A 24,617-nucleotide genomic window follows, 5' to 3' on the forward strand; every position below is an offset into this window, starting at 1 on the left:
CACTTTAATACTCAAGCAGTAACACATTCAGAAAAACTCACATTTTAGAGACCTTGACCTCAAGAAGAATTAAATTTCCTGTAGACTCATTCAATAGTCATATAGACAAAGTTCTAGCTTGCAAGAAATGCAGAATATAACTCGGTATGCAAACCTCTTTTTTTTTTTGCCGAAATGCTACAGATGCAGAAGTTTGCTTTTCAATATTTGGGGGTACAGAATCCACATGTGTCTAACAAGTTTGGAAAGTCCTGCGTATATTTTGAGGAACTATCCAGCTTCGCATACACACCATATTTATTACATCTATATACAATGATGGTAGAGAATTAGATATTGATAAAATGGTGATGAACTAAAGCTACAAGCTCATCTGGAAAACACGGTGATTTTATGAAATTATTCCATTCCACGGCCCTTGGTCTCTACAGGGAAGAACATACAGGCAACTGCAGCAAGGCACAAGACCACCTCAAACACCACAAGTGCTTCCATCTGGTGGCAGCTTCCCAGCAAAGCAACGGCAACAAGAGGGCAAACAACCCCACCAACTCTACCAATAGCGGTTGCAATCCCAGAACCGGTTGAGCGCACATATGTTGGATACACCTATGAAAAGAAGGGAATTAGCTGGCAAGGCATACCCTGCTGCAAGAAAATAAGTACTGAAACTGACAAAGCATGTTCAGAGTCAAAAGACCCACAGACAAGCATAAAGGAGATCAGTAAAAGATATGTTAGTGATAGAGAGGGAAACACAGTGTAGACCCAAATGGATGTGGAATACTCTCTCCATGGATTTTCAGATAATTTATGGTGTCTGACCCTGTTCTACAAGAACTAATAGATGGCAGTTTTACAGATTAATTAAGAATGGTATTGCAAATACTACTATATGCCATAAAATGCTGAAACAAACCTCTGGAGCATAAAGACACAAAACTGTGAAACTCCCCATGGCACATGCACGAGCACCAAATAGAAGAGTAGTTGTCAACAACTCATTCTGATGAAATACAAGTGGCCCAAGGAAAGCACAGCATGCGAACATCATAGACCACATTGAAGCTTTTCGACCAAACCAATCAACGAGACAAGCAGACAGAAGTAAACCTGGGATTTCTGCAGAGATTTGAAACCACAAGTTAGTGGGATATTCAACAGTGAGACATAATAGGGGGCGAAAAGTAAGGGAGTTATTATACTATACCTGCTAAACTAGTGATGAAAGTATCTTTATAAATATTGGTATCTTTTTGGTGTAGGCCAAATATCACACCAGATGCGCAGCTTCTGTTTGCGTCACTCAGTTGCGATGTCAGCAATACTATACCGTAATAAGCAAAGGAATTTGCATAGAAAACAAACCAAAGAAGAAGGGTTGACTTGAGCAAATTGCGCGATAATAGCATGCGCAATGCAGCAAGACTGCCAGATTCGGAGCTCACAGCATCGTCAACTTTGCATTCCTTCTCTCTGATAGGAAGAAGACACTCACTCTCGGAAGCAAGATTGTCATGGTCAGTTTTTGTTTCTCTATTGTATATGAGAACTCCTGGAGGAAGATCTGATTGATTTGCACTGGCCATTCTCTCCAGGACAGCAGTTGCATCGGCCATTCTATTTTGTACACAAAGGTAGCGTGGAGACTCAGGTGTAAGTCCAAAGAAAGGAAGCATGAGGACGCATGGAAGGGCGGTCAAAGCTAGTAGCCACCTCCAATTCAATGCCGGTAATACAACCTACAAGCAACAAATTCATAACTAAAAATTTAACAGAAAAGCATGTAAATAATAAAATATAAGCAAGAAGCATCATTAAACTAATTACGAAATCCAAAAGTTACTGAAATTCAGTTATTTTTTACTTGCTGCAGAAAATTCAAGAATTCAGACTGCCCATATTAAGACATCATACATATCGTGATAGAAATTATACCACATATGCCAAAGTGCACACAAATAACAAATGTGCTTCACACGAAGCATTCCAGCACATTATAGAAATGTGCTTGAATCATATCCACCATATTCCACAGAAAGTGTACGCAAGTTTCTTTGTGGTTCTGTACATGCATCATAACATATTAATCTTCGTTTCGGTTTTAATTTTTTTATATCGTTTGCTCATGCAAATGGTGGAGCAGCTATGCATGGAAAGGGGAAAGCTAAGAGCTGTGTCTCAAAGGAACAAAATTATCATACCCATGCAAGTGAAGCCTCCAAGATTGTGCCGAGTGTCCAGAAAAGGGATAAAATAACCATCCAAGTGCCGCGATTCTGTGCAGGAACAAACTCCAAAAACCAAGATATGAACACATGGCTGCCACCCACTCCTACTCCAACGAGAAACCGAAGAGCCACCAAGCATAAGTAGTTAGGAGATAAAGCACTTAGAAAACCCATTCCACTGGTAAACATAGTTGAAAACAATAAACCAGTCCTGAAATAAGGAAAATGTAAGTTTTATCTCATTTATGCTTGACATAGAGGAAGTCGAAACAAAGTAAAGAATGGTATTGAAAGGTAAGGAAATATCCAAATTATCGCTTTCTAGTTTCATGAAAATCCAGTGCAATACTCATTTTCTAAACCAGTGCAATATTCGATAAAACTAGTTCTTTAATACCCATTTTTTTTAAAACAGTGCAATACACAACTACTCTTTAAGATATTTCTCAAATTCAAGTGGTGCTGCAATGTTGATTGCTTATGTGAATCCTTTTCGGTATTCAGGTACATGCAGGGTAGAGGGAATGAGGAGAAAAAGCAAGATGAAGGGAATTTATCTATGTTCTTACCCTGTAATCCTTGTGTATCACTGTATGAGGTAGCTTGCGTGCTGACATGGCTAGTTAGTTTGCTGACGAAGCAAATCTAGCCCAGCCGGATGCCATGAGCAAACCACTACCAATATCAAAGTAAAGAAAGTAGAGGATTGTAAATTAGAACTTATCCTTGAGAACACATTGCAGATTCCTTTTTTATGTGTCAAATTTGCTAATAAGTTTAAGTGTGCTGATGGTTTCTTACTGAATTGAATTACTTAGCATTCAAGTCAATTTGGTACAAGTATATATTAGTTTATGCTACATAAATCCATAAAAAACAATATCCCTTCAGCGCATATACCATAGTTGGGTAGCAGGTCATCAGAAATGTGTACGTTGAGCTTTAAGAGCTGATGTTGTTAATTTGAGGTTATGATATATAGGTCAGAATGGTTTGTAGTAGAACACTGAAACATGAAAGTGTTTGTTGGATGATACCCATACCTCCGCCCATATTTGTCGGAAACAAAGCCCCAAGCACAGGCACCTATCAGCATTCCAGCAAAGACAACACTTGACAGCATGCTCTCGCTCTGTGGGGAGATGTTCCACTGCTCTCGTACGAATGGCCCAAGAAACGACAACAGCATGACCTCCATGGCTTCTGCGACCCAACCCATGCCAGCATAGACAAGAACAAGTGCTTGGGATCTCCCAAACCCCATATTTGTGAGCGCATCATCTGTAGTATATGTCTCCATGTTGGTAGCCAGCACCTGCGGATTCTGAGAAATATCAGACATTCTGTCAGAAGCATCCCAGTGTAAACTGAGTTATCTGAATGATTTTAGTGCTCACTGATTCCCTCAGCAAAACCATATTAAATAGAGTACGCACTAAATCCTTTTATTTCACCTCTGATGTTAAGATCAGAATGTGAAGCATAAATGGACAAGAGTTATATATTCACGTTTCTGACTGAAAAGGTTGCAAGGAAGTGAATTGAGCAAACGGACAGACAAAATTACTTTAGTGGCACTGGAAGGAATATCATTGGCTGGAAAAAGAAATTCATGCTTGAGCCAGACGATTGGACTAAGGATAACCATTGAAAGCTAACACGAATCCACTGCCAACCTTTTTTTTTTTTGAAGTAATGCCAACCTTTTATTTGCCTTGATACTGATTTCTTTATCCATGACCAGAATTTTGGACTATGCCAATCTATTGGATTAAGGATACTGAACGGGAACTTCAACCTCACGCACGTATAAGAAAAAGAAACCCATAGATTGAATGATCGACCGAGTAAGCGAAACTAGCCAGACACTGGTGGCACAAGTTTTATGTTTTTTTTCTCCCTAATTCGTTTCTTCGATGCAGCCCGTAATAAAAATGATTACAGCCCCGTTCACAACAAGAAGAGTGAAAAACTAAACCAATCCTGAAGACAAGACCGCATCAAGAACGGCAGCTAGATCACCAAGTCAGGCTCAACCACCAGCAAAGGCAAAGCTGAGAACAGGCGTACTTGCCCAAAAAAAAAGGGGAGAGAGAGGAAAAGAAGTTGAGAACAGGCGGCGACCGTGGCGTTCTTAAGAAAAAAAAGGGGGTGTAATTCGATGAGCGAGGAAATGGAGAGCGGGCGAAGGAGCGACGCACCCTTGATTCGGAGGGGAGAGGAGGAATGTCCTGCCCAGCTGCCGGCGGCGGACGGAGCGGTGGAGGCGGCGGGTTCCTGCGGCGCTGGCACGGCGGCGCCGGCCGGGATCCTTCCTTCCTTCCAGGGAGGGGAGGGTTGTTGGTCGCGGAGCAAATGCGAGTAGGGGAGGGAGACGGTGGGGAGGGCCAGAGGGGGGCGGGCGGCGGGGAGAGAGCGAGGACGGGCAATGGCGTCTCGCCGCAAACTCGGACGGGTCGAGGAGACCAAATAGGCAGCAGTTGCGTGGCCATGGTGCGCCAGGGGGCGGTGGGCCCCACGCCCCGCGCCGGCAGCGCGCGACAGTTGTCGATTTCCTCATGTGACGGCTTCCCGGTGCCGCCGCCACATGAGGGGGCCATCACGTTAATTTAATTAATTAATATAATACTTGCTCCGCGATTAGCGGTGTGCATTGAAAAAAAAGAAATATTGATACGGCACAGTAGTTAGCGATGCTGTACTATCATATCATATGGGACATTACTATTTTATGTCATAAAGTTATTGTACACCATTGAACCACCCTCTTTATTTTTTTTTTGAAGGCTTTGAACCACCATCTTTCACGCGGAGAACCTAGCAATATTACCAATCAATAATCCATACAAAATCTGCATGCTGATGGTCAAAATGAGAGAAAACTATAAGCTTATATATATAAACAAAAGTTATATATATTTCCAGGATCGCGACGCGCGGAATTTCCCTGGCCTCTCCTCGGTTGCGCCTGGAAACTTCACTCGTCCCCGACTCTATCGGAGGGGGGGGGGGGGGGGGGGGGGAGACAAAGTACGACGTGGACCTGATTGTTCGTTGTCAGGGCGCGCGCGGCACGTTCTGAATTTATTTGCTGATGGTCCGTGCCCGAGACAGGCTTCGCCTGATTAGTGCTAACTGCGTACCACTATTTTTTTTTCCCGATCTATATCTAGTCCATTTTATTCAGGCGCGCGGGTTAGCAATTCGGTCTTCTCAACCTGAGATCAGCGTTGTAAGTACCTTTTACTAGTACTAGTACGAGTATCCCGGTGGTGTTCCAGATATATTTTTTTAAACAGTTTGTTCCAGATAGTATTGTTACTTTACTTGCGTCTTGCGTCCAGGTCCATAGCATGTGCAGGATGATCCGAGGTCTCGGACTTTCATTATCGCAGCTGTAGGATGGGTGTACTAAACAAAGTTTATTTGTAAAATTTTTTTACGGATGGGGATAATTTTTCAAGACGAATCTAATGAGTCAAGTTCCACTATAATTGACTACAGTGATACTACAGTAATCGCCCATAAGCATCCTGCAATCGAGCGGTCATCGGTCTTATTAGCTACAGTACATATTGCCGTACCGTAATTGTAAAGATTGTTTTATAATTAGACTTCATTTAATACCTCTAATTAGTAGTCAAAGAGACAAAAAAATTATAAACCCTTTTTCACCCCCTAATCAAACAAGTCCCTAGACGAGGTCGAGGTCTAGGTATCCGATAGCGTCTGGTTCAGGGTGTGTTCAACTACCGGTCCGCCGTACACTAGGAACGTATGATCGATTTTTTTCTTCACTTTTTTCATTCATTTTTTTATATTTTTAAAGACATAACATAATATTTTCACCTTAATTTTTAATTTGATCCGTCTTTATTTTTTGGTTTGACACACAAGGCGGATCGGATTAGTTTTTCGTCCATAACTCAATCACGTAGACCCGTATAAATTAACGCAGTGCAACTATGCGTATTTGATAGTTACACAATATTTATCCGTAGCAACCCACGAGCAAATTTGCTTAGTAAATTAAAAACGAAAGATTTGTTCAATTGTTTGTGAATCGTGATGCCGTGTGAGATTGGTTTCGTGCCACGCTGGGCTACTGTTGTGCAAGAGTTCGGTGAGGAGCCTCTGTGCATGACCTTTCCTTCCATCATCGCGATAATTTTTTTTGCCCTTTGACCACTAATTTAGAGTATCAAATGAAGTCTAATTACAAAACCACCTCCACAACCCCCTGTAAATCGCGAGACGAATCTAATGAGGTATTTGACCGCGTGATCAGAGGATGTTACTGTAGCATCACTGCAGCAAATCATCAATTAATTACCATCATTAAATTCATCTCAAAAAGTTACATCCGTGCCTGAAAAGATTTTGCAAATAGACTATATTTAGTACTCCATGGAAGTTCGTCTTTTTGTGAAATCTTGATGTGACCCTTACCAAATACGACCAAATCGTGTTGCGTATGCAACTATTCTTTCTAGGCGATCTTTAAATATGATCAGCGAGCGTCCGACCTCCGCACAGCGCGAAACGGAGAGCTGCAAACAATTCAAACGCCCACAAACCCGGATGCCAACTGCAAACGATTCCGCTTGCGTTTGCGTTTGCGTTTGCCCCACCTTATTCAAATTTTCTTTTCCCCGACGTTGCTTTCAGCACGCACACTCCTCTCATACCATCAGGCATCCGAAACAAATTTGAACCCTATCATTAGAGTTCCATCCCTTTCGGCTTTACCTCATTGTTATTGCATTTGTTACGAACCACCCTCCTGCCAAGCAACTCTGTTGTGTTCTGAAGCTGGCGCAGGCAGCAGAGCCGCCGGGGCAACCTTAAGAGAGAGAGAGAGAGAGAGAGAGAGAGAGAGAGAGAGAGAGAGAGAGAGAGAGAGAGAGAGAGAGAGAATTTTAAAAGACGATAGGCTTGTAATCATGTGCCGTGATGGAGATTGGCGACGCGCGTACAGCCTTATCACCATGCTCTCCACTATGATGGAGGCCGGAGACACGCGTCAGGTCGAGTCGTCCCCGTCGAACTGGCGTTGGACGTATCCTATGAAGCCGTGAAGCTACGTCTACCACAAGTTTTTTTTATCTGATTTCCTTCACCTAATGAGGCGGTTTTGCAAGTCTGGAGAGGGCATTGCTATCATGCTATGACCTAATCTGACTGTACTGGATAATAATCCTGTAGTGCAAATATCACCCGTTGCTTGACAGTAGAGTAGCACAACACAACACGAGCACTCCTGGGAGGCTGGGAGGCTTACTTGGGTAGCATGGCTTCAGATTGGGACAGAGACAAGGTGCCGAGAGGCATGGCGAAGTGGATGGGACAAGAAACTGCAACCAAGGATGCTGCAATCAATCCTGGGAAATCGCCGTGTTTGGTTGTAACAGTAAAAAATTTGTGAAAAGAGAATTTTGTATGCATGGAGTATTAAATATAATCTATTTGTAAAAAAATTTTAGAGATGGATGCAATTTTGCGAGCCGAATCTAATGAGCCTAATTAATACATGATTAGATACAGTAATACTACAGTAACAATGCTCTAATCATCGTCAAATCATACTATCAAAGACCTCATTAGGTACAATACTGCTACAGTTCCCACAATTGTGGAGGTGTTTTTGTAATTAGACTTAATTTAATACCTCTAATTAGTTATCAAAGTTGACTCTAACCAAACACAGCCATGGTTGGATCCGAAGAAAATGATGCGGACGAATGCAGTGCGTGCGTGCTCATCTCGTCTCGTCGGTTCCCAGCCACGACTCGCCACGCCACACTTGTAAAGCCATCTGTTTTGTTGGTCTCCAAGCCTCCAACCTTCGGCGAGCCACAGATTTTTAGTGGCTTTGCAGTGGATTTTGTCACCACACTTTTGGCGTCCGATTTTTTTGCGCCCCGGCTTTGGCGGCGTCGCGGGGGATGCGGCTAGGAACCCAGCATGCCCAAAGTCTCAAGCTCAGTGAAAGTGCACGCCCCACCCCCATCAACGCCTGCAAAGTGCAAACGATACTAGCTCTTACCTTTTCTATTTCCCGCAGTTTGTCGCATTTTCGCCTGTAAACAGCACTACAGCAGTATGCTTTGTCTTCAGCAGTTACGACTGGGGATTTTTTTCCCACATGTTTTTCATTAAGAGGAAAAGAAACAGTTACAATTACAAAAAGGTTAGTCACTGGAAATCCTCCCTAGAACTCTAAAAATATTGCTCATTGCTTGTTCCTTTTCGTAATTCATTTCCCTATACACAGGTCTCCACTTTACATATAACATATCCACTAAACTGTTTTGTAATTAAGTGTTGTACTTCTGTCTATAAACAATTGTGATGATATCATATCACTGATGAATCGTGATGAAGACATGAAGTAGAATGCCCATCTGGATGCCCAAGTTTCTTGACTCAACGCCACGCGTCAGTCCATCTCGCGGCCCTTGGTCTCTACAGGGAAGAGAATGCAGGCAACCCCGGCGAGGAACAGCACCAGCTCGAACACCAGGACGGCTGCCATCTGATGGCAGCTCCGCAGCATGCCGACGGCGACGAGAGGGCAAACAACCCCGCCGATTTTGCCGATGGCGGTTGCGATTCCGACCCCCGTCGAGCGAACAGATGTTGGGTACACCTGCACAGAGAAGAACAGAATTATCTAGAGAGCTCTGCTGCATAGAGTGAGTTCAAGGACTTGTCTGTAGAACTGCTAATGCGTGTTCAGAAATACTTTCCTGTGCTATACTCTGTTGCTAGGCTAGTGTTATTTGGAAACTTTGATGCTGAAAACTCCGAGCTATAACTTGTATTCAACTCAAGCTACTTGCATTTCGATTATTTTGTAAAGTGGACACTTCAGCTATAAGAACAATCCCGTGCACATGGTTATGCTTATGTGCAAGTCTTTCATGACCTTTGTGCAACAAGTTACAACTTGGAAATTCAACTTAGTAGTTGTAGCTCTACACAAAGAGAGTGATAACTACACGCATAGAGCAACAAAGACATCATACCCACCAACTTTTGCAAACGGGTCCCAAAATATGTTCTATATGTACTTCCTTCATTCAGTAACATAGGGATATCTAACTACTGCTAGCACATGTCATTCTTGATCCTATGGCAGTGTAACAACTAATACAAGGAAACCTAAATGATGGATATTCAAAACTAAAAGTTGAATACATTGGCTGCGAGAACATAATATCCAAATTTACTTCAATGCCTGATATATGGCAATTGCAACAGATCAATGAATAATGCATAGAAATGAAATAATCTGATAGTAAATTACTCTATGCCATAAGAAGTTGATACGAACCTCTGGAGCATACAAACATAAAACTGTAGTGCCACCCGTGCCACAGGCACGAGCTCCAAATAGAACTATAGTGGCAAACAACTCATTTTGATGAAGTACGAGCGGTCCAAGGAAAGCACAGCATGCAAACATCAGGCAGCACATTGTAGCTTTTCGGCCAAACCAATCAACAAGCAAAGCGGATAAAATTAATCCTGGAATCTCTGTAGAGAAGTGAAGCAACAAGTTAAGTGAGATATACCATAGCCAGTCATAAAAGAGTATGGGGGATTTAAAGGACTTAATGAATTCTACCTGCTAAACTAGTGATAAAAGTATCTTTGTAAAGACTGCCATCTTTTTGGTGCATTTCAGAAATCAGATCAGAACTACAACTTTTATTCACATCACTTAGTTGCGCTGTCAGCAATGCTATCCCATAATAAGCGAAGGAACTTGCATAGTAAACAAACCAAAGAAGAAGAGTTGATCTGAGCAGGTTATGTGATACTAGCTTGTGCAATGCAGCAATAGCACCAGATTTGGAGCTAATAGCATTCACAAGTGTATATTCCTTCTCCCTGACTGGAATAAGGTGTTCATCCTCAGAAGTATTAGTAGTGTAGTCATTTTTTGTTTCTCCATGGTATGTGAGAACTCCCAGAGGAAGAGCTGCTTGGTTTGCATTGGCCATTCTCTCCAGGACGAGCCTTGCATCAATCATTCTATTTTGTGCACAAAGATAGCGTGGTGACTCAGGTGTAATTCTGAAGAAAGGAAGCAAGAGGAAGCATGGAAGTGAACTTAATGCCAGCAACCACCTCCAACTTAATGCTGATAGTACAACCTGCAATTCAAAAAAAAAATCAACAACTATCAATATGAAAAATTTTGTGATCACAAAATATAAAATCAGAAGCACATGTGTACCAAACACAAAATTTGACTGAATTCCAGGCACCTTACATTGAGATATCTTAAGCATTGCCACATGAATAATGACAATTAAACTACTACTGATAATGCAATGGATAAATATGGTTGTTCCAACAGTCACGACGCACAACACCTGAAGAAACATCATTGTTACACATGACACAAAGCATTACAAAAACATTATGGTTTCAGAGACCTGCATGAACAGATTCCTATATACAGTTAGCACTCTAGGGAAACTATTCTTGGATTAAAAAGGGCAATCTTGCAGTAAAGGAACAAAATGTCATACCCATGCAAGTGAAGCCTCCAAGACTGTGCCAATAGTCCAGAAAAAGGAAAAAATAACCATCCAAGTGCCACGATTTCCTGCAGGAACAAACTCCAAAAACCAAGATGAAAATACATGCCCACTGCCCACTCCTATGCCGACAAAAAACCGAAGAGCTAGCAAGCAGAAGTAGTTAGGAGATAAAGCGCTTAGGAAACCCAGTCCACTAGTAAGCAGAGTTGATAGCAATAAAACAGTCCTGAAAAAAGTATAAGTTTATTTCATTCACACTTGACATGTAGGATCAAGCATAGAAAAGAATAACACTAAAAAAGAGGGTAGTCCAATTTACATCTTTCTAAGTTCAACATGATACAATAATACAAATTAGACTCTCTACTCAAAAGCATCAAACCAGTTATTTAATACCCCCACAACTTCGAGGAGGTACAGATCACTATTTAGTGGCAGTGGACGGATGGTTATCAAAGTGCATATGGAAGACTGGTCGGTGGCGCTTATGTTAGCATCCCACTCGGTTTTCATTATTTACAGGTACAGAGGAGACTGGAGAAAGAGAGAGTTATAAGTGAGAAGAAAGAGAAGAGATTAAGAGAATTTTGTTGGTCTTTAACATTTTTTAATATGTTCTGACTCAATGCATCAGATCGCTAACCGAAATGGGTCATTGATTTGTTGACTCAGCGAACTGATCCCAATCAGAGATCACATAAGTAAAACCAATGCCGGTTCCATCACCACTGTCAAAATTGCATTGGTTTATTTGGACATAGGTGAGTAGAGCCAATACATTTGAATTAATGGGAAAATGAACCAATTTCCTGCCGATCGGAAAGGAGTAAATCTTATTCCTGTCTGTCCTAAGAAGTCAAGGCTTGTGAAGTGGAAACATGAAGAGCTTGGTGGAGCAAATCCTTACCTTCTTCCATATCTGTCGGAAATAAAGCCCCATGTAAAGGCTCCGATTAGCATACCAGCAAACACAACACTCGATAGAATACTCTCATCTTGGGGAGAGACATTCCACTCTTCCCGCACCACTGGTCCAAGAAACGACAATAGCATGACTTCCATGGCTTCTGCAAACCAACCCATGCCAGCATATGCAAGGACAAGTGCTTGGAATTTCCCAAACCCCATGACTGTAAGTGCATCATCCGTGGTGTATGTTTCCATGTCGGCAGCACCTGCAGATTCTGCAAAGTAAAATGTGTCTCTAAGAAATTCCAAGCATAAACTTCCGGTAAAGTACTATTAGACATTGTAAGTCAACTCAGTTTGCTTCATAGTGTTCACCCATTCCATATACACAATGATTCCATTTTCAGGCAACATACAAAACAATGTGATTCAGACTTCGCCTCCATTGTAATCTAAATGAACAGTACAAGGATATAACTAGAGCCACCAATGAACGTATGAACCAGCGTACTTATGAGTAGAATGAATATCAATGTCTATCTGATCCGCGTTTCAGTGTCGAGCAGTGCATTGATATTTCCTATTTTTTCCCTGGAATAAAAGGACTTGCTGATTACCACTGCAGTAGAGGACGTGAATGATCAGAAACGGAAGGCCAGTGCAATCCAGTGAATCGAAGCTGAAACTACAAAGGAAACGTAACCATGGAAGATGGTTAGCATGTTATATATATATTGGGACATTGGATCAATACAAAACGTTGATAAAATGAACTAGAGTGATATTCCGCGTAAATAATTTGGAAGGAGAAATGACCTACATCGTAATTGATTAGCTGACCAAAAATACTATTGGGTACCCACTTGCATCCTTAGTGGTAACACACTGCCATATTTCTTCTGGCAACGTTTTCCCATATGCGACCAAAAAACAGAAACTTTATGGACTAAGGTAAGGTAGTATTGGCTGAAGATGCGCAGGTGCATTGACTTTCTGCGAAACATAGTACAGACACAACTCTGACTCGCAATCGTTTTCTTAAACACTGATTATTATTATGTTTTTATTTTATTATTTGACTAAAGAAACGTCACTGGATGTGGAGGCAACGTTTTCTCGTACATCAGGGACGAGTTTAGAGCTTGGCTTACTGGGGTGGTACGAGGGTCAAAGCCTCAAAGGCACACCAGAAATCTGCAGAAGCAGATGCGATCGTAGCTAGCACGAGCACACCACCATGGGGTCCCCCAAGCAGGATGGTGGTTGAACACTTGAAAAATCGGCAAGGGCAGGCAAGCAGGGCACGGGAGGAGTGGGAGGGAGAGGAAGCAGGCGAGCTGCGCGGCGGGCCCGGTTGGCGCCGGCGGACTGGAGGGCGCGCGTCGAGCCGAGCGGGGGGATGGGGGGGGGGGGGGGGGGTAGGGGGTACCGCGAGGCTCCTCTTCCGATCCTTCCTCGCCGGCGGCGGGCGGCCGGGCAGTGGACGGTTCTGTTCCGACGCTGTTTGTTGGGAGACGGAGCGAGTGTGGTGAGCGGTGAGCAGCAGAGGCAGAGCAGAGCACGGGTGGGGTGGGTCGGACCCCGGAGTGGCGCGCCGCGGTGGGGCCCGCACGTTCAGTTGCGTCACGCCTGGGATATCATTGATAGATTTTCTTTTCATTATCCTGGGAGTCGGATGATTGGACCAAAGATACGTACGCTACATGTCTCATATCTCAGAAATCCTGCAATCATTGGTTATTCAGTCCATCGACAAAATGCAACAAATGCAGCGACACGGGGCGCTCTACTTTTTTTTTTGAAAAAAAAGGAAGGAGAATGGGCCAAATAGAAACCGGGCCTGTCCCATTTATCTAAGGACCGCGAGAACAAAAGAGTACACCCAGCTGCGCTGCAGCGGCTTGATCAATCAATCATCAGGCGGGCGGAGATCACAGACAGATGAACAAAATTTGATGTTAATTTTTTTAAAAGGGCTGATGTGATTATATAGATTCGAGTGAGAGTATCTTTTTTAAAAACGGATTGGAGGAGTGAGTGTCATGTTAAAGCCCACGTACTTGGAGGTGAAATGATTCCAGTTTCTGTCGCGAAGGCCCAAATAAGATCAGGAATGGGCCGGGCCGTTGTCCAGCTACTGGTCAAGGCGGCCCAGCTCACCGGGCTGTGGATGTCCATTTTTCCTTGTCCGAAGAAGGCTTACAACTGATCGTAAAATCTCCCTAAAACCAAATAAAAAATATCTTAAACTCTCGCTCGTTTTGCCTCCCTACCTCTCCGGCTCTCCCTGAGCCTCCGCTGCTGCAGAGGCGCGGAGCAGACGCATCGTCGTCGCCCTCCCGCGATCCATCGATCAGCGGTTGCTTTCAGCGGTCCGATCCGCGGCCGGCGCGGCGGGATCGGCAGCCGTGTGGATCCGCCCAACGGCGACGGCTCACCGGCCGCCGATGCAGACGCGGACAGGTACCAAATTCGTTCGGTGTTCGGATCAAAATCAACGTCGATTGGAACAAACAAAAACAAAGCTGTGGCTACGAATGAAGCAGGAACAATGTAAGCGAAGCCCCATCAGGCATGCGGCGCTGACGAGGTGGCAGGATGGAAGAAGGGATCGAGGCGGCACTCGGCGCCTCGGCGGCAGCAGAGCGCGCCAGCTCCGCCGACAAAACAGTGCAGCTCGACCAGATCGCCTGTCGGGCGGGGCCGGCCGGGTGATTAGGAGCCCCCATCGAGATCGACCGGCAGCTAGCTACCTAAACCGCGGGCCACTGATTCCTGCTGCTCAGCTGTGCTCCGTACTGATACGGCTGCAGGTCGCCGCCGCAGCTGCAGGAGGGGAGAGGGATTAAGGCCCTGTTTGGTTCCCTTAACATATCGTAGCATACGATTTTCGAAAAAAGAATCTTGCATGCATAGAGGACTAAACGAATTTTATTTGTAAAATCTTTTTACGGATGAGTATAACTTTTCACGAAGAATTTAATGACGGTAATTAATCGATGATTGGCTACAGTGATGCTACAGTAACCAACCTCTAATCGCGCTGTCAAAACCTCATTAGATTCGTCTCGTGAACTGTGGAGTTAGTTTTACAAATTGACTTTATTTAGTACCTCTAATTATTAGTCAAAAATTTTGTGCTAGTAGTACTACTACCAACCAAACAGGGCCTAATGAGATCGCGAGAGTACACAGCAGCAGCGGTGTACAGTGTGCACGTACATGTACGTACGTGGATTTAATTAAGGGCGGTTATCGATCACGCACCCCGGGTTTAATTTCCACATGCGGCGGTCGTGAGAGGAGACGACGAGGCTTAACCCGCGATTTTTTTGCAATTTAGTCTTTTTCGTGAAAGAATTTCACATATACACTTTTTTGTAACTTTTTGTACAAATGGACCCTGGGGGTCGGCGCCGTAAACTGCGGCACTGAGTTAACACGTCTCGGCACCACAGATCACGGCGCCGAGGTGCCACGCACGCACAATCACCTGGCCAACCTGGCATCCGACGTGGGCCTAGGCTCGGCGCCGCAGATCTTGGCGCCGAGCTCGGCGCCTTAATTTGTGGCGCCGAGCTGGGCGCCATATATACCCCTTTCTTCCCTACTTCCCGAATGTCTATCATTTATTCCCCCCTCTCGGTTTTTATCAGAACCTCCACTCGCCCAAACGAGAAATTTAACCTTGGGAAGTCCGATTAAAACCACAGATCTACAACAGCAAGGTATCCGAAGGTATCCTCTATGCCCTCTTAATTTTTGACGCATGATTTTTGTTTCGAATAGGTGCATTGTTGAAATAAATGTTCGTCATTAGGGCCACTACACCAAAACGCCAATGTCTTCCTCGAGATCAACCTACATTCCATGGAGCAAGCATGAAATAACCATACCTGAAGGAACTGATGTGCCAATGTGTTTCTGCGGTTCGTTGTGCAATTTAATGAAATCAGATGTTTTAGGCGATGATTACGGGATGAGGTTCTTTATGTGTGAGAACTACGAATATGATTTACCTAAGCGATACGGCAAAAACCGGACTAAGGTAGCACGACAACATACACTTTTTTTTCTTTGTGACCTAACATTGTGTTATGATTCTAACTTTTGTTGGACATAGTCTCCTCCGCCTCTTTATGATTTTGTGCAGTGGTTCGACACCGTGCAGTCGCAGCAGGCAAAGGACTTTGTAGAACAACAAGCAAGGTGGGCTGCGGAACGTTGGCGCCGAATGAAGCATGAGGAACAGCAAGAGGAGAAGCGCAAGAAAGAGCAAGAAGATATCCGTAAGAGGATGGAGGAGGTGGATCGTAAGGCGGCGGCGGAAGGTGAAGCTGACTGGGAGAGAAAGCGAGAGAGGGCACGTCGTGCGAAGGAAGCCGGGCCCGAAGCAATTAGCAAGGGCAAATATTCTCGGTGCACTCAGTAGAGTACAACCATGTAATCCCGGCATTTAACATTCCCTAAGACATGGTAGATTAAGATGCAACAAGAAATTACCTTGTCGCGTGCACATGCCAATGTAGTTAGTTGTTTATGTTTTCTATTGAGAGCTTGAATCTGTGTGTTGTAACTTGTTGCATTAATTTGCAGTTCTAGCCGGGAATCTATTGAACCTTCGAACTTGCCTTTAATATTTTCAGACCTTTTCAGGAGACTAGAATACTATGAACCACACATCAAATATAACGGTAAGAATTAAGAATTAAGAACTGCATTACACAATGTAAACCATCGGAATTACATCATAATACAACGTTAATGAAACACGCATCAGACATGCAGTGGCATGGCAGAACCTGTTGCAAACTACGGTAAACAGATTATGAATTAACCTAACATGCCTTAGGTAATTTAAAAAAACACAACAAACACAATGATACAGCATGTCACTAGCACTAGGGTAGCCCTAGTAGCCATACCCCCACATAGCAAACTGCGTTGAGACTTCTCCGTAGTATCCACTCATTGCAGGTGGTGCAGGCGGTGGTGCCGGAGGCGCATGGCCCTTCTTCTTGTGACAAGGGCAGTTGCAGGAAGGAATAGTGCATGGTTCATCCTGTGAAGCGACAGCATTGCTGGTATCATCATCTTCTTCGTCTTTGTTACCCTCGCTCACTTCCTCATAATGGTTCACCTTGCATTCCAGATCAAAGATCTTTATCTGGAGTTACTCGATGAACTCCTGAACTGAATCAATTGGTGCAGGATCAACCCACCTAGTAAAACCACAGTTTTCTGGAGTATTAGAAGACTGCAAAACAAATTTCATGTAAGGTGTCTCAATGAAGATAAAGAAATGAAACAACCGAGTATTACCCATGCGTGTGGATATTTGAAGAAATGCAGAACGACATCCATCCCGTCGGTGCACATCTACACTAAGCAGTCCTCACCATGTCTGCATTTTGGCCACGGTTCTCTACGGTTATCGTATTGTCGAAGAAGAGTTTCATTGGTAAATTCACTCTTGTGCTGTGGCGGAAACTCAAACACTGGTTCCGGAAAGGAATCAGGTCCAAGAGGCCCCTCCCATATTATGGGGTCTCCCTTTCTTCCCCCTTTTCTTTCCCAAAACAGTAGTAATTCTTCCCGCTAGACCCACCTCTAGACATTGGGTATACAATGAGCTTTGGTGTTTGAGTGATGCTGGGAGTTCACAAACTTCGGAGTATTTATAGGTGCACAAATGTCTGATACCCGGAGTGTGGAGTGTAAATGCACCTGAAAAGCATACATGTCAACACAGGGGCAGTACCTGCACAAATGCAAATTGCTCGTTAGTACAATACAACATAGTTGAAAAAAGAGAGAGACCGACAAAACCATTTACCTCCCCCGCTGCAATGCGTCGTCCTCGATGGTTCTCCTCGTAGTAGTGCTCCAGCAGGTGGGGTAGTGCCATCCTATAAAAAATAATTAACATGTTAGATGCGTATTTTTGCAATGAAATTATCATGACAAAGTATAAAAAATAAAAATAATATTGAAATTAATGGTAACAAGTAGTATAATAACAAATGTAGAACTTTATACAAGATTTATTGGCACCTGACTAAGAGTCCAAAAGCATGTTCGTGAATTGTGCCCTAGCCTGCCGCAGCGGCCGCACTGGTTTTGCTCGGGCTCTTCCACGAAGGGCCTCGCTCTTCCCCTCTTTGTCCTGCCCGAAATCTGGTCCATAGCCATACCATGTCTAGACCTCTTTCTGCTTCCACTTTTGTCCCAACGGCATGCTCTATCGGCAATGTATACCGGCCCCGTGTACTGTGGCCACTGACTCTCATCGAGGAAAGGCTCGAATCGCGGAGACCAAGTTTGCACAAGTTTTTCTACAGTGAACTCTGGGGGTATGCTCCTCATGTAGGAAAAATTGCGATGCCGTTGCTGCAATGTAATGAGAGCATGGAAAGTGATACTGCCTCGGTCTCCCACATGTGCATGAAAAATTCGACAGAAGAACAACATATTTTCTTGGAGCCCGCACCTCTCCGTCGGACGTTGTACCTCCCCGTTCCGTGACCTCATATTTACCCATGCTAAGATCGAACAATCTGACCTCATGTGTGTGGGCAAATCCCTTCGCATCGTTTAGATGCTCATTGGGTTTTGATGGCAACAAATCACCTTTGTTCTGAAGTTCGACAGCGGCTTCATGTTTGGTATTGAACATCGCTACCAATTTTGTGAATGTGAACTCTACAATAGCATTTACCGGCATGCCACGTATATCCTTGAGCACACTGTTAAAAGACTCAGCCATGTTGCTAGTCTGAAATGAGTACCTCCACCCAGCTTCGTCGTAAGCTCTTGTCCATTTCTCACAGTGCCTCAGCAGTCCTCTTAGCCAACTCCAACCTTGTTCGTTTGTGGCCGTCTTTAATTGCTCAAACTTCTCCTCAAATAATTGCACCTCCAACTGTCGAGCTACTAACTCAAATAGTGCAAAGTTATCCTTGTCACCATCTTTCTTAAACAAATTCTCAGCAAGATGACGAGTGCACCAACGGTGGTGCAACGGTTGGTAGCCCGGAATCTGCTCCTCTACAGCACTAAGTATACCCTGGTGCCTATATGAAATGGCACAAACCTCTCTGCTAGGGCCTACAACATGTCTCCGAACAAGCCGCAAGAACCACCCCCAACTGTCTTTGTTCTCCCTCTCCACCAAAGCAAAGGCCAGAGGAACTAACGTATTGTTAGCGTCACATGCAATGGCTATCAATAGTGTGCCCATATACTTGTCGAGGAGAAATGTATCATCAATGGAAAACACCGGCCGACAATGTCTGAAGGACTCCACGGACTGCGGAAAACACCAGAAAGCACGGAAGAAAATTTGTCTCCCATTCCTCCATTCATCCGGTTATGGGATGTACTCATAATGCATGCCTGGATTAGCTGCTTTCATTGCATTAAACGATGCTGGCAACTTCTCATAAGCCTCCTCCCAATCCTCATATATCATCTTCCAGGCCCGTTGCTTTGCCCGCCATGTTTTTCCATACTTGATTCTGTAATGGAATAGTTTCTCTGTTAATGCAATAATTGAGTTAACCTTCATATTGGGATGTTCCTTCAATATGGAGCACAATCTTGCTGCAATTAGGGTAGATGTCAGCTGTCAGTGCCTCTGTTCTGCTCTTCTGCGGCACAAGTGTGAGGTCCTACGACCTTTGTGATCTTGAACTTTCCCGTGACTTTCTGTTTCCGAGCACAGACCCGCCAATTGCAATTTGCCTTGTCACACACAACTATGTAACGTCTCTGCACATAAGAATGCTTCACCCTGAAAGGTCTTTTCCGTTTCACTGAGTACTCCTGCAACCACCTCCACAGTGTAGGCAGGTCCCTGAAAACAATGCCCTTCTTAACTTCTAGTACCTCATCATCACCATGCTCACGACACTCTAAGAGACCAGCTTCTCTTCCTTCTGCATATACCTGGTCAAGATTCCGGACATCACTGAATTCTGGCACGTCTGAATCAATATCAGGACAAACTTGTCTGATGAGCTCTCTATCTTCTGCGCTCAATGGGGGTATATGACGGTCATTATTTGAATCTACAGCTCTTTCATTCTCATAAGGCTCCTCTTGATCATGATTCGATCATTCCACATTATTAGAGCCCCGCACTGTATGGACTGGTGCTATCTCTGGAGTAATACCTACATTATTAGGGACATCTCCTGCATTCCGTTCATAAATAGGAAAAAATATGTTGGTACCAACAAATAGAATAAAGGGTCAAATCAAACTGAATGAAAATATTTACCAAAGCGACTTACTTGGATGATTTTGGCTAGTAGGTATCTCCTGAGGAGATATACCAACATCAAGAACAATCCCAGTTTGATTCGGACTGGATTGAACATCAGGGACCCGAACCCCATCATCATCATCGATCTGAATGTTTGGTAAAGACAGATCTGCAGGTGCCGAATTACCCCCTTCGGGCGATAGCACATAAGGCATTGGTTGATCATTACGAGGTGGACACACTAGTGGGGTGGGATCTTTTGAAACCTTCCGCATAACCAAATCAAGACATTGTATCTCATTCTTCATGACAATATTGACATATCTATCCCATCCAACCTCAGATGCAATTCGGACTTGCCAGCTAAAAACTCGGCCAGATTTACCATAATGCAATACCCCCGCAATTGCGATGTCATCATCTGTTGAATTCCAATCTAGCTCCTCACGAGCCCTAGCAATCAGCTCACTAAACAGCGGCCGAGTATCAAACATCAAAGAAACACTCTGCATTCCAACAAATGTGACATTCGAAATTGTAAGGATCGATGGACCAAGAGGGGGGTGAATTGGGCCTTTTTCAAATTCTAAAACAGAGTAAAGCAACCTTAACCTATGCAATGCTAGTAGGGCACCAATTCACCAACCGGATAACTAAGCTTCTAACACAAGCTAAGAGAGCTAAAACAAAGTAAAGCCTAGCAAGGTAGAGCTAAGTTATGATCTCTAAGTCAAGCACATGAGTAAATTGCATGAAAGAAAATGCTTGAATAAAAGGAATGGACAAGAGACAACCGGATTTTTTCCCGTGGTATCGATGTGTTGGCACACACCCCTAATCCACGTTGTGACACTCACAAAGAGTATTGTCACCTCCCAAGTCACCGAGACGAGGGCGCTCACTAAGAGTCTCCGTTCACCATCCCGGCGTGGTGGAGATCAAGCCACGTACAATCTTCTTCTCCGGGCTCCCACAATCCTTGGCAAGCTCCGCGAGAAACACCTCGATCACCAAGATCGCCTAGGTGATGCCAATCGCCAAGAGTAACAAGCTAAGGCCTTCACTTGAGCAAGAACCGATCACCAAGAACGGATGCACACTAGCTTCTCTCTACTCAAGTCCTTAATCTTGCTTCTTGATTGATTGAAAGCACAAGTATGTGAATGATGAAGCTCAAGGTGGCTCTTGACTATGGTATGAGTGTTTGGATGTTGCCTGGTGTCAAGAGTGGGCGAAATGACCCATTGGAGGGGTATATATAGGCAGCTCACACAAATAGAGCCGTTGGAGAAAAGCTGCCAGAAAACTGCGTAGCGCCGGTTAATCCGACGTACCCCCCATTGTCATCGTCGGTTTAACCGGTGAATGTAAACTGCCTCTTCTGAAAACTAGCCGTTACAACTGGGGCAGATTAACCGACGTAGCATCGGTTTAACCGGTGAGTGTAGTTGTCCACTGAACCACTGAAAAACCAAGTCTCTGGACAACTGCACCGACGTTAACTCAAACCTATCGTCGGTTTAACCGGTGAGTACAACTTTTAAATTCCTCTGAAAAAACCATCTCACTGGTCCATTGCACCGACGTCTTGATTCAAACAGCGTCGGTTAATCCGGTGAATAGAACTTGAATTTCCCTGGAAAAACCAACTCTGGACCAATGCACCGACGTTAAATTCTAACACGTCGGTTTAACCGGTGTATTGAATTTGTCCAGACTCTGCTGACTTCGTTTAACCGACGTATGGAAAATTGAGAGCGTCGGTTAAACCGGTGTATAGACTTTTTCTGATTTTGTCTTTTCTGATTTGAGTCTTGAATGAAATCCAAATATTCTTGAGATATAGTTTGAGAACCACTTATTTGAACTTCTAGAAACCTGAGTGACCATAGTGTGCATCCATTTTCAAATGACCATGTCCATGCTCAAGTTACTAAGCTTTAACCCCTCTTAATAGTGCGATCACTACAAAACTATAAAACCTATACTAACCTAAGTGTCCTTCTCAACCTTGTGACACTTAGGACTAGAAAGATCCTTAGCCTTGACATAAAATTGAGTTGAATACCGAGATCGCCTTTTTGAATAATGAAATTGAGGGGCCTCTTTTGACATATGACCAAATGAGCGATAATGATCTTTTAAGCTGCACAAACTCATTAGTCACAATAATGGTTGTCATTAATCACCAAAACATACCTTGAGGGCCTAGATGCTTACAATATCCCCCTTTTTGGTGATTGATGACAACATAACCATAAATAACGAGAGAGCGAGAGAGAAAAAGCAAGATAAACACAAGCGAACTCGAAAAGAAGGACCAAAGAGCTCAACGGCTCAAACGAAATTCATAGATATGTCTCAAAGCACGGCATACTCAAGCGACAAATGTACATATCCATGAACTAACACCAAATGTGATACAAAGAATCAAAGTCCTGATAACTACGAGCTCTCTCTAGCTCTACCCTCCCCCTAACTCTGGTGCTCCCCCTAACACCTCTCCCCCTTTGGCATCAAAGCACCAAAAGGCGAGCTACGGGTCGTGCTGTCGTGGTACGGCGACGAAGCGGTCCGGGTCGTCGTCGTCGGACGGAGAACTCTCACCCTCGATGACAGACGGAAGCTGCTGGTCTGGGTCTGAGCTCACTGGGGGAGTAACTGTCGTGGAGGCTCTCGTGCTGGCACTTCCTGGTAGAGGATCCGTAGAAGTCGTAACCGGGTCAGCAGAAGAAGTATCAATATCTGAAGAGGTGACTGCTGAGGCTGCCGGCTGCGTCGACTGTGGAAGCAGGGACTCCTCTACTGCTCCTCCCCCTGAAGGTGCTGCCTGAAGTGAGGAAGGGAGGGCGACCGACTGAACCGCTGACGGTGAGTCCTGAAAGAGTGTGGTCGCCGGCAGTGGTGAAAAGAGCGGACGACCGGCAGACCCAAAGAGTGCTGACATTGAGAACGTGGTCTCCGGTGTCGCTGTAGTAGCTGGGGCTGCAGTAGGAGCTGGAGGAGGAGGAGCTGGTGTGACGGCAAGCTGAGGTGCTCCAACACCCTGAAGGCCTGGCTGTCCTGGCTGCTGCGGGGCGAGTCCGGTGTGAGAGTAAAGCTGTGAGATCATCCCGAACATCGCCATCATCCCCTGCTGCATCTGCTGAAACTGAGCGTCTGTCCTCTGTGAAACTCTGTCGATAAGCCCGACAAAACGCTCCTCGGTCGCAGCCCGCTCTCGGGCGGCCTCTCTCTGTATAGCAGCAAGCTGAGCCTCATGAGCTCTCCTGGCCTCCTCCTGTGCAAGCCTGTCCTCTCTCTGCTGAGTCACGAGCTGCTGTAGAAGTGCGGTGAGCTCGGACGGCTGAGACACCTGGGACTCAGAGACTGTAGCAGGTGCTGGTGACTCTGGAGCTGGCTCTCTAGACCCCCTGCCTCGTGGTCGTGACTAGCTGGGGCTGCTGCAGGGAAGTACTCTACGTCCTCGGAGGAGTCTGACTCAAGCTCAGACCAGTGTATCTCATCCTCTCCTCCGGGAAGCTGTGCCTCGGCGGCAAGCAGTGCCTCGTCCTCCTGTGCTACACGGGCCTGTGCCTCTGGTGACAACTGTGCCATGGCAGCTCTCTCTGCCTGTCTGCCCCTCCTCCGGTCCTGTGGAGCTGTCGGTCGGTAAACTGGGAACCGGGGAGCCTCGTCGTGACGGTAGGGAGCGCTGATGGGTGACTCTGCTGGCACAATCATAGAACATATATAGCTGATCCAGTGTGCAAAGGGAAACTGTCGCACCACACCCATCCCGTCTGTGATCACATCCTCTATCTCGGCCAGAATAAAGTCAACTATGTCAAACGGCTCGTGAGTGAGGATGTGTAGAAGCAGGAGCTGCTGCAGTCCTGTAAACCCCTCTGGGTAGCCACTCCTCGGTAGCAAAGTCCTCCGGAGTGCCATGTGTACTGCGTATGCCTCTGGGGTCAGCAGGCTGGGAACTCTGGCGTAGGAGGCAGGGAACGGCTGGCGGAAACACTGAGAGATCGCCTCATGAGAAGGTGCAATCCCACCAATCATCGCTCTGCGCGGTGGATCTGCATCTCCGTAAACCATCTCGTGCAGGGAGACGTCAACTAAGTCAACTCCGAGAATCCCTGCTATCGTCGCTCTCGACAAACCAAAGACCTGGCCTCCATAAACAAAGTGTACTGCTCGACGCTCGGGAGCAATCCAGGCCGTGGCATAGAAGACTCTGACCCAGTCCTCAATATATCTGTTCTGCTCAATCTGGAGTAACCTGGGCAGGCCCCTGAAGTGAGCGAAGTGCTCTCTGACATCTGCTCCCCCTGCGGCTGTCCTCAGAGACACCCAGTCAAGCACTCTGTGCGAGAAGATCCTGTGACCCCGCCTCTGGTAAGTCTCGTAGAAACTGGCCTGAAGAAGCGTCCAGAACCTACGGTCGACTCGGCTGTCACGGGTCACGGGGAACCAGTCCTCCTCCTGAATACTCCACCTGAGCCTCTTGACCTTCGCCGCATTGGCCTTGGTCAAGTTCTGGAGCAGCACACCTGGCTCCAGACGCACAACAGTGTCCATACGGAACACTGCGCGCTCGGCCTCTAGGGCCTCGGCTCTACGAGCTGCTGCTGCTGCAGCTGTGGACCTGCGAGGCTCCTGTGGCTGGTG

General features: G+C 45.2%; 2 protein-coding genes across 9 annotated transcripts; both read right to left on the reverse strand.

Moving 5' to 3' along the window:
- Positions 1-132: 132 nt before the first annotated feature.
- Positions 133-4,666, reverse strand: LOC120650287 (organic cation/carnitine transporter 7-like). Of its 3 annotated transcripts, none has more exons than XM_039927338.1 (6): positions 4,433-4,663; positions 3,275-3,555; positions 2,205-2,442; positions 1,211-1,742; positions 920-1,122; positions 133-609 (listed from the first exon to the last, which is right to left on the reverse strand). In XM_039927338.1, the coding sequence occupies exons 2-6, from the start codon at positions 3,529-3,531 to the stop codon at positions 400-402; spliced, it is 1,440 nt and encodes a 479-aa protein (XP_039783272.1). In that variant the 5' UTR covers positions 3,532-3,555; positions 4,433-4,663; the 3' UTR covers positions 133-399. The 3 variants fall into 3 exon arrangements, with proteins under 3 accessions (XP_039783272.1, XP_039783275.1, XP_039783273.1); XM_039927341.1 differs by lacking the exon at positions 4,433-4,663 and adding an exon at positions 2,801-2,906; XM_039927339.1 differs by having other exon boundaries at positions 158-609; positions 3,275-3,546; positions 4,433-4,666.
- Positions 4,667-8,364: 3,698 nt separating this feature from the next.
- Positions 8,365-13,267, reverse strand: LOC120650288 (organic cation/carnitine transporter 7-like). 6 transcript variants are annotated; one of them, XM_039927342.1, is made up of 7 exons: positions 13,125-13,267; positions 12,313-12,380; positions 11,694-11,970; positions 10,775-11,012; positions 9,862-10,393; positions 9,568-9,770; positions 8,365-8,880 (listed from the first exon to the last, which is right to left on the reverse strand). In XM_039927342.1, exons 3-7 carry the CDS (start codon positions 11,948-11,950, stop codon positions 8,671-8,673), a joined length of 1,440 nt encoding a protein of 479 aa, XP_039783276.1. In that variant the 5' UTR covers positions 11,951-11,970; positions 12,313-12,380; positions 13,125-13,267; the 3' UTR covers positions 8,365-8,670. The 6 variants fall into 6 exon arrangements, with proteins under 6 accessions (XP_039783276.1, XP_039783278.1, XP_039783277.1 ...); XM_039927344.1 differs by having other exon boundaries at positions 12,313-12,374; positions 13,125-13,233; XM_039927343.1 differs by lacking the exon at positions 13,125-13,267 and adding an exon at positions 12,847-13,096.
- Positions 13,268-24,617: the final 11,350 nt, after the last annotated feature.

Source organism: Panicum virgatum, chromosome 9K (genome assembly GCF_016808335.1).
Source record: "Panicum virgatum strain AP13 chromosome 9K, P.virgatum_v5, whole genome shotgun sequence".
In the NCBI taxonomy this organism is placed as follows: domain Eukaryota; kingdom Viridiplantae; phylum Streptophyta; class Magnoliopsida; order Poales; family Poaceae; genus Panicum; species Panicum virgatum.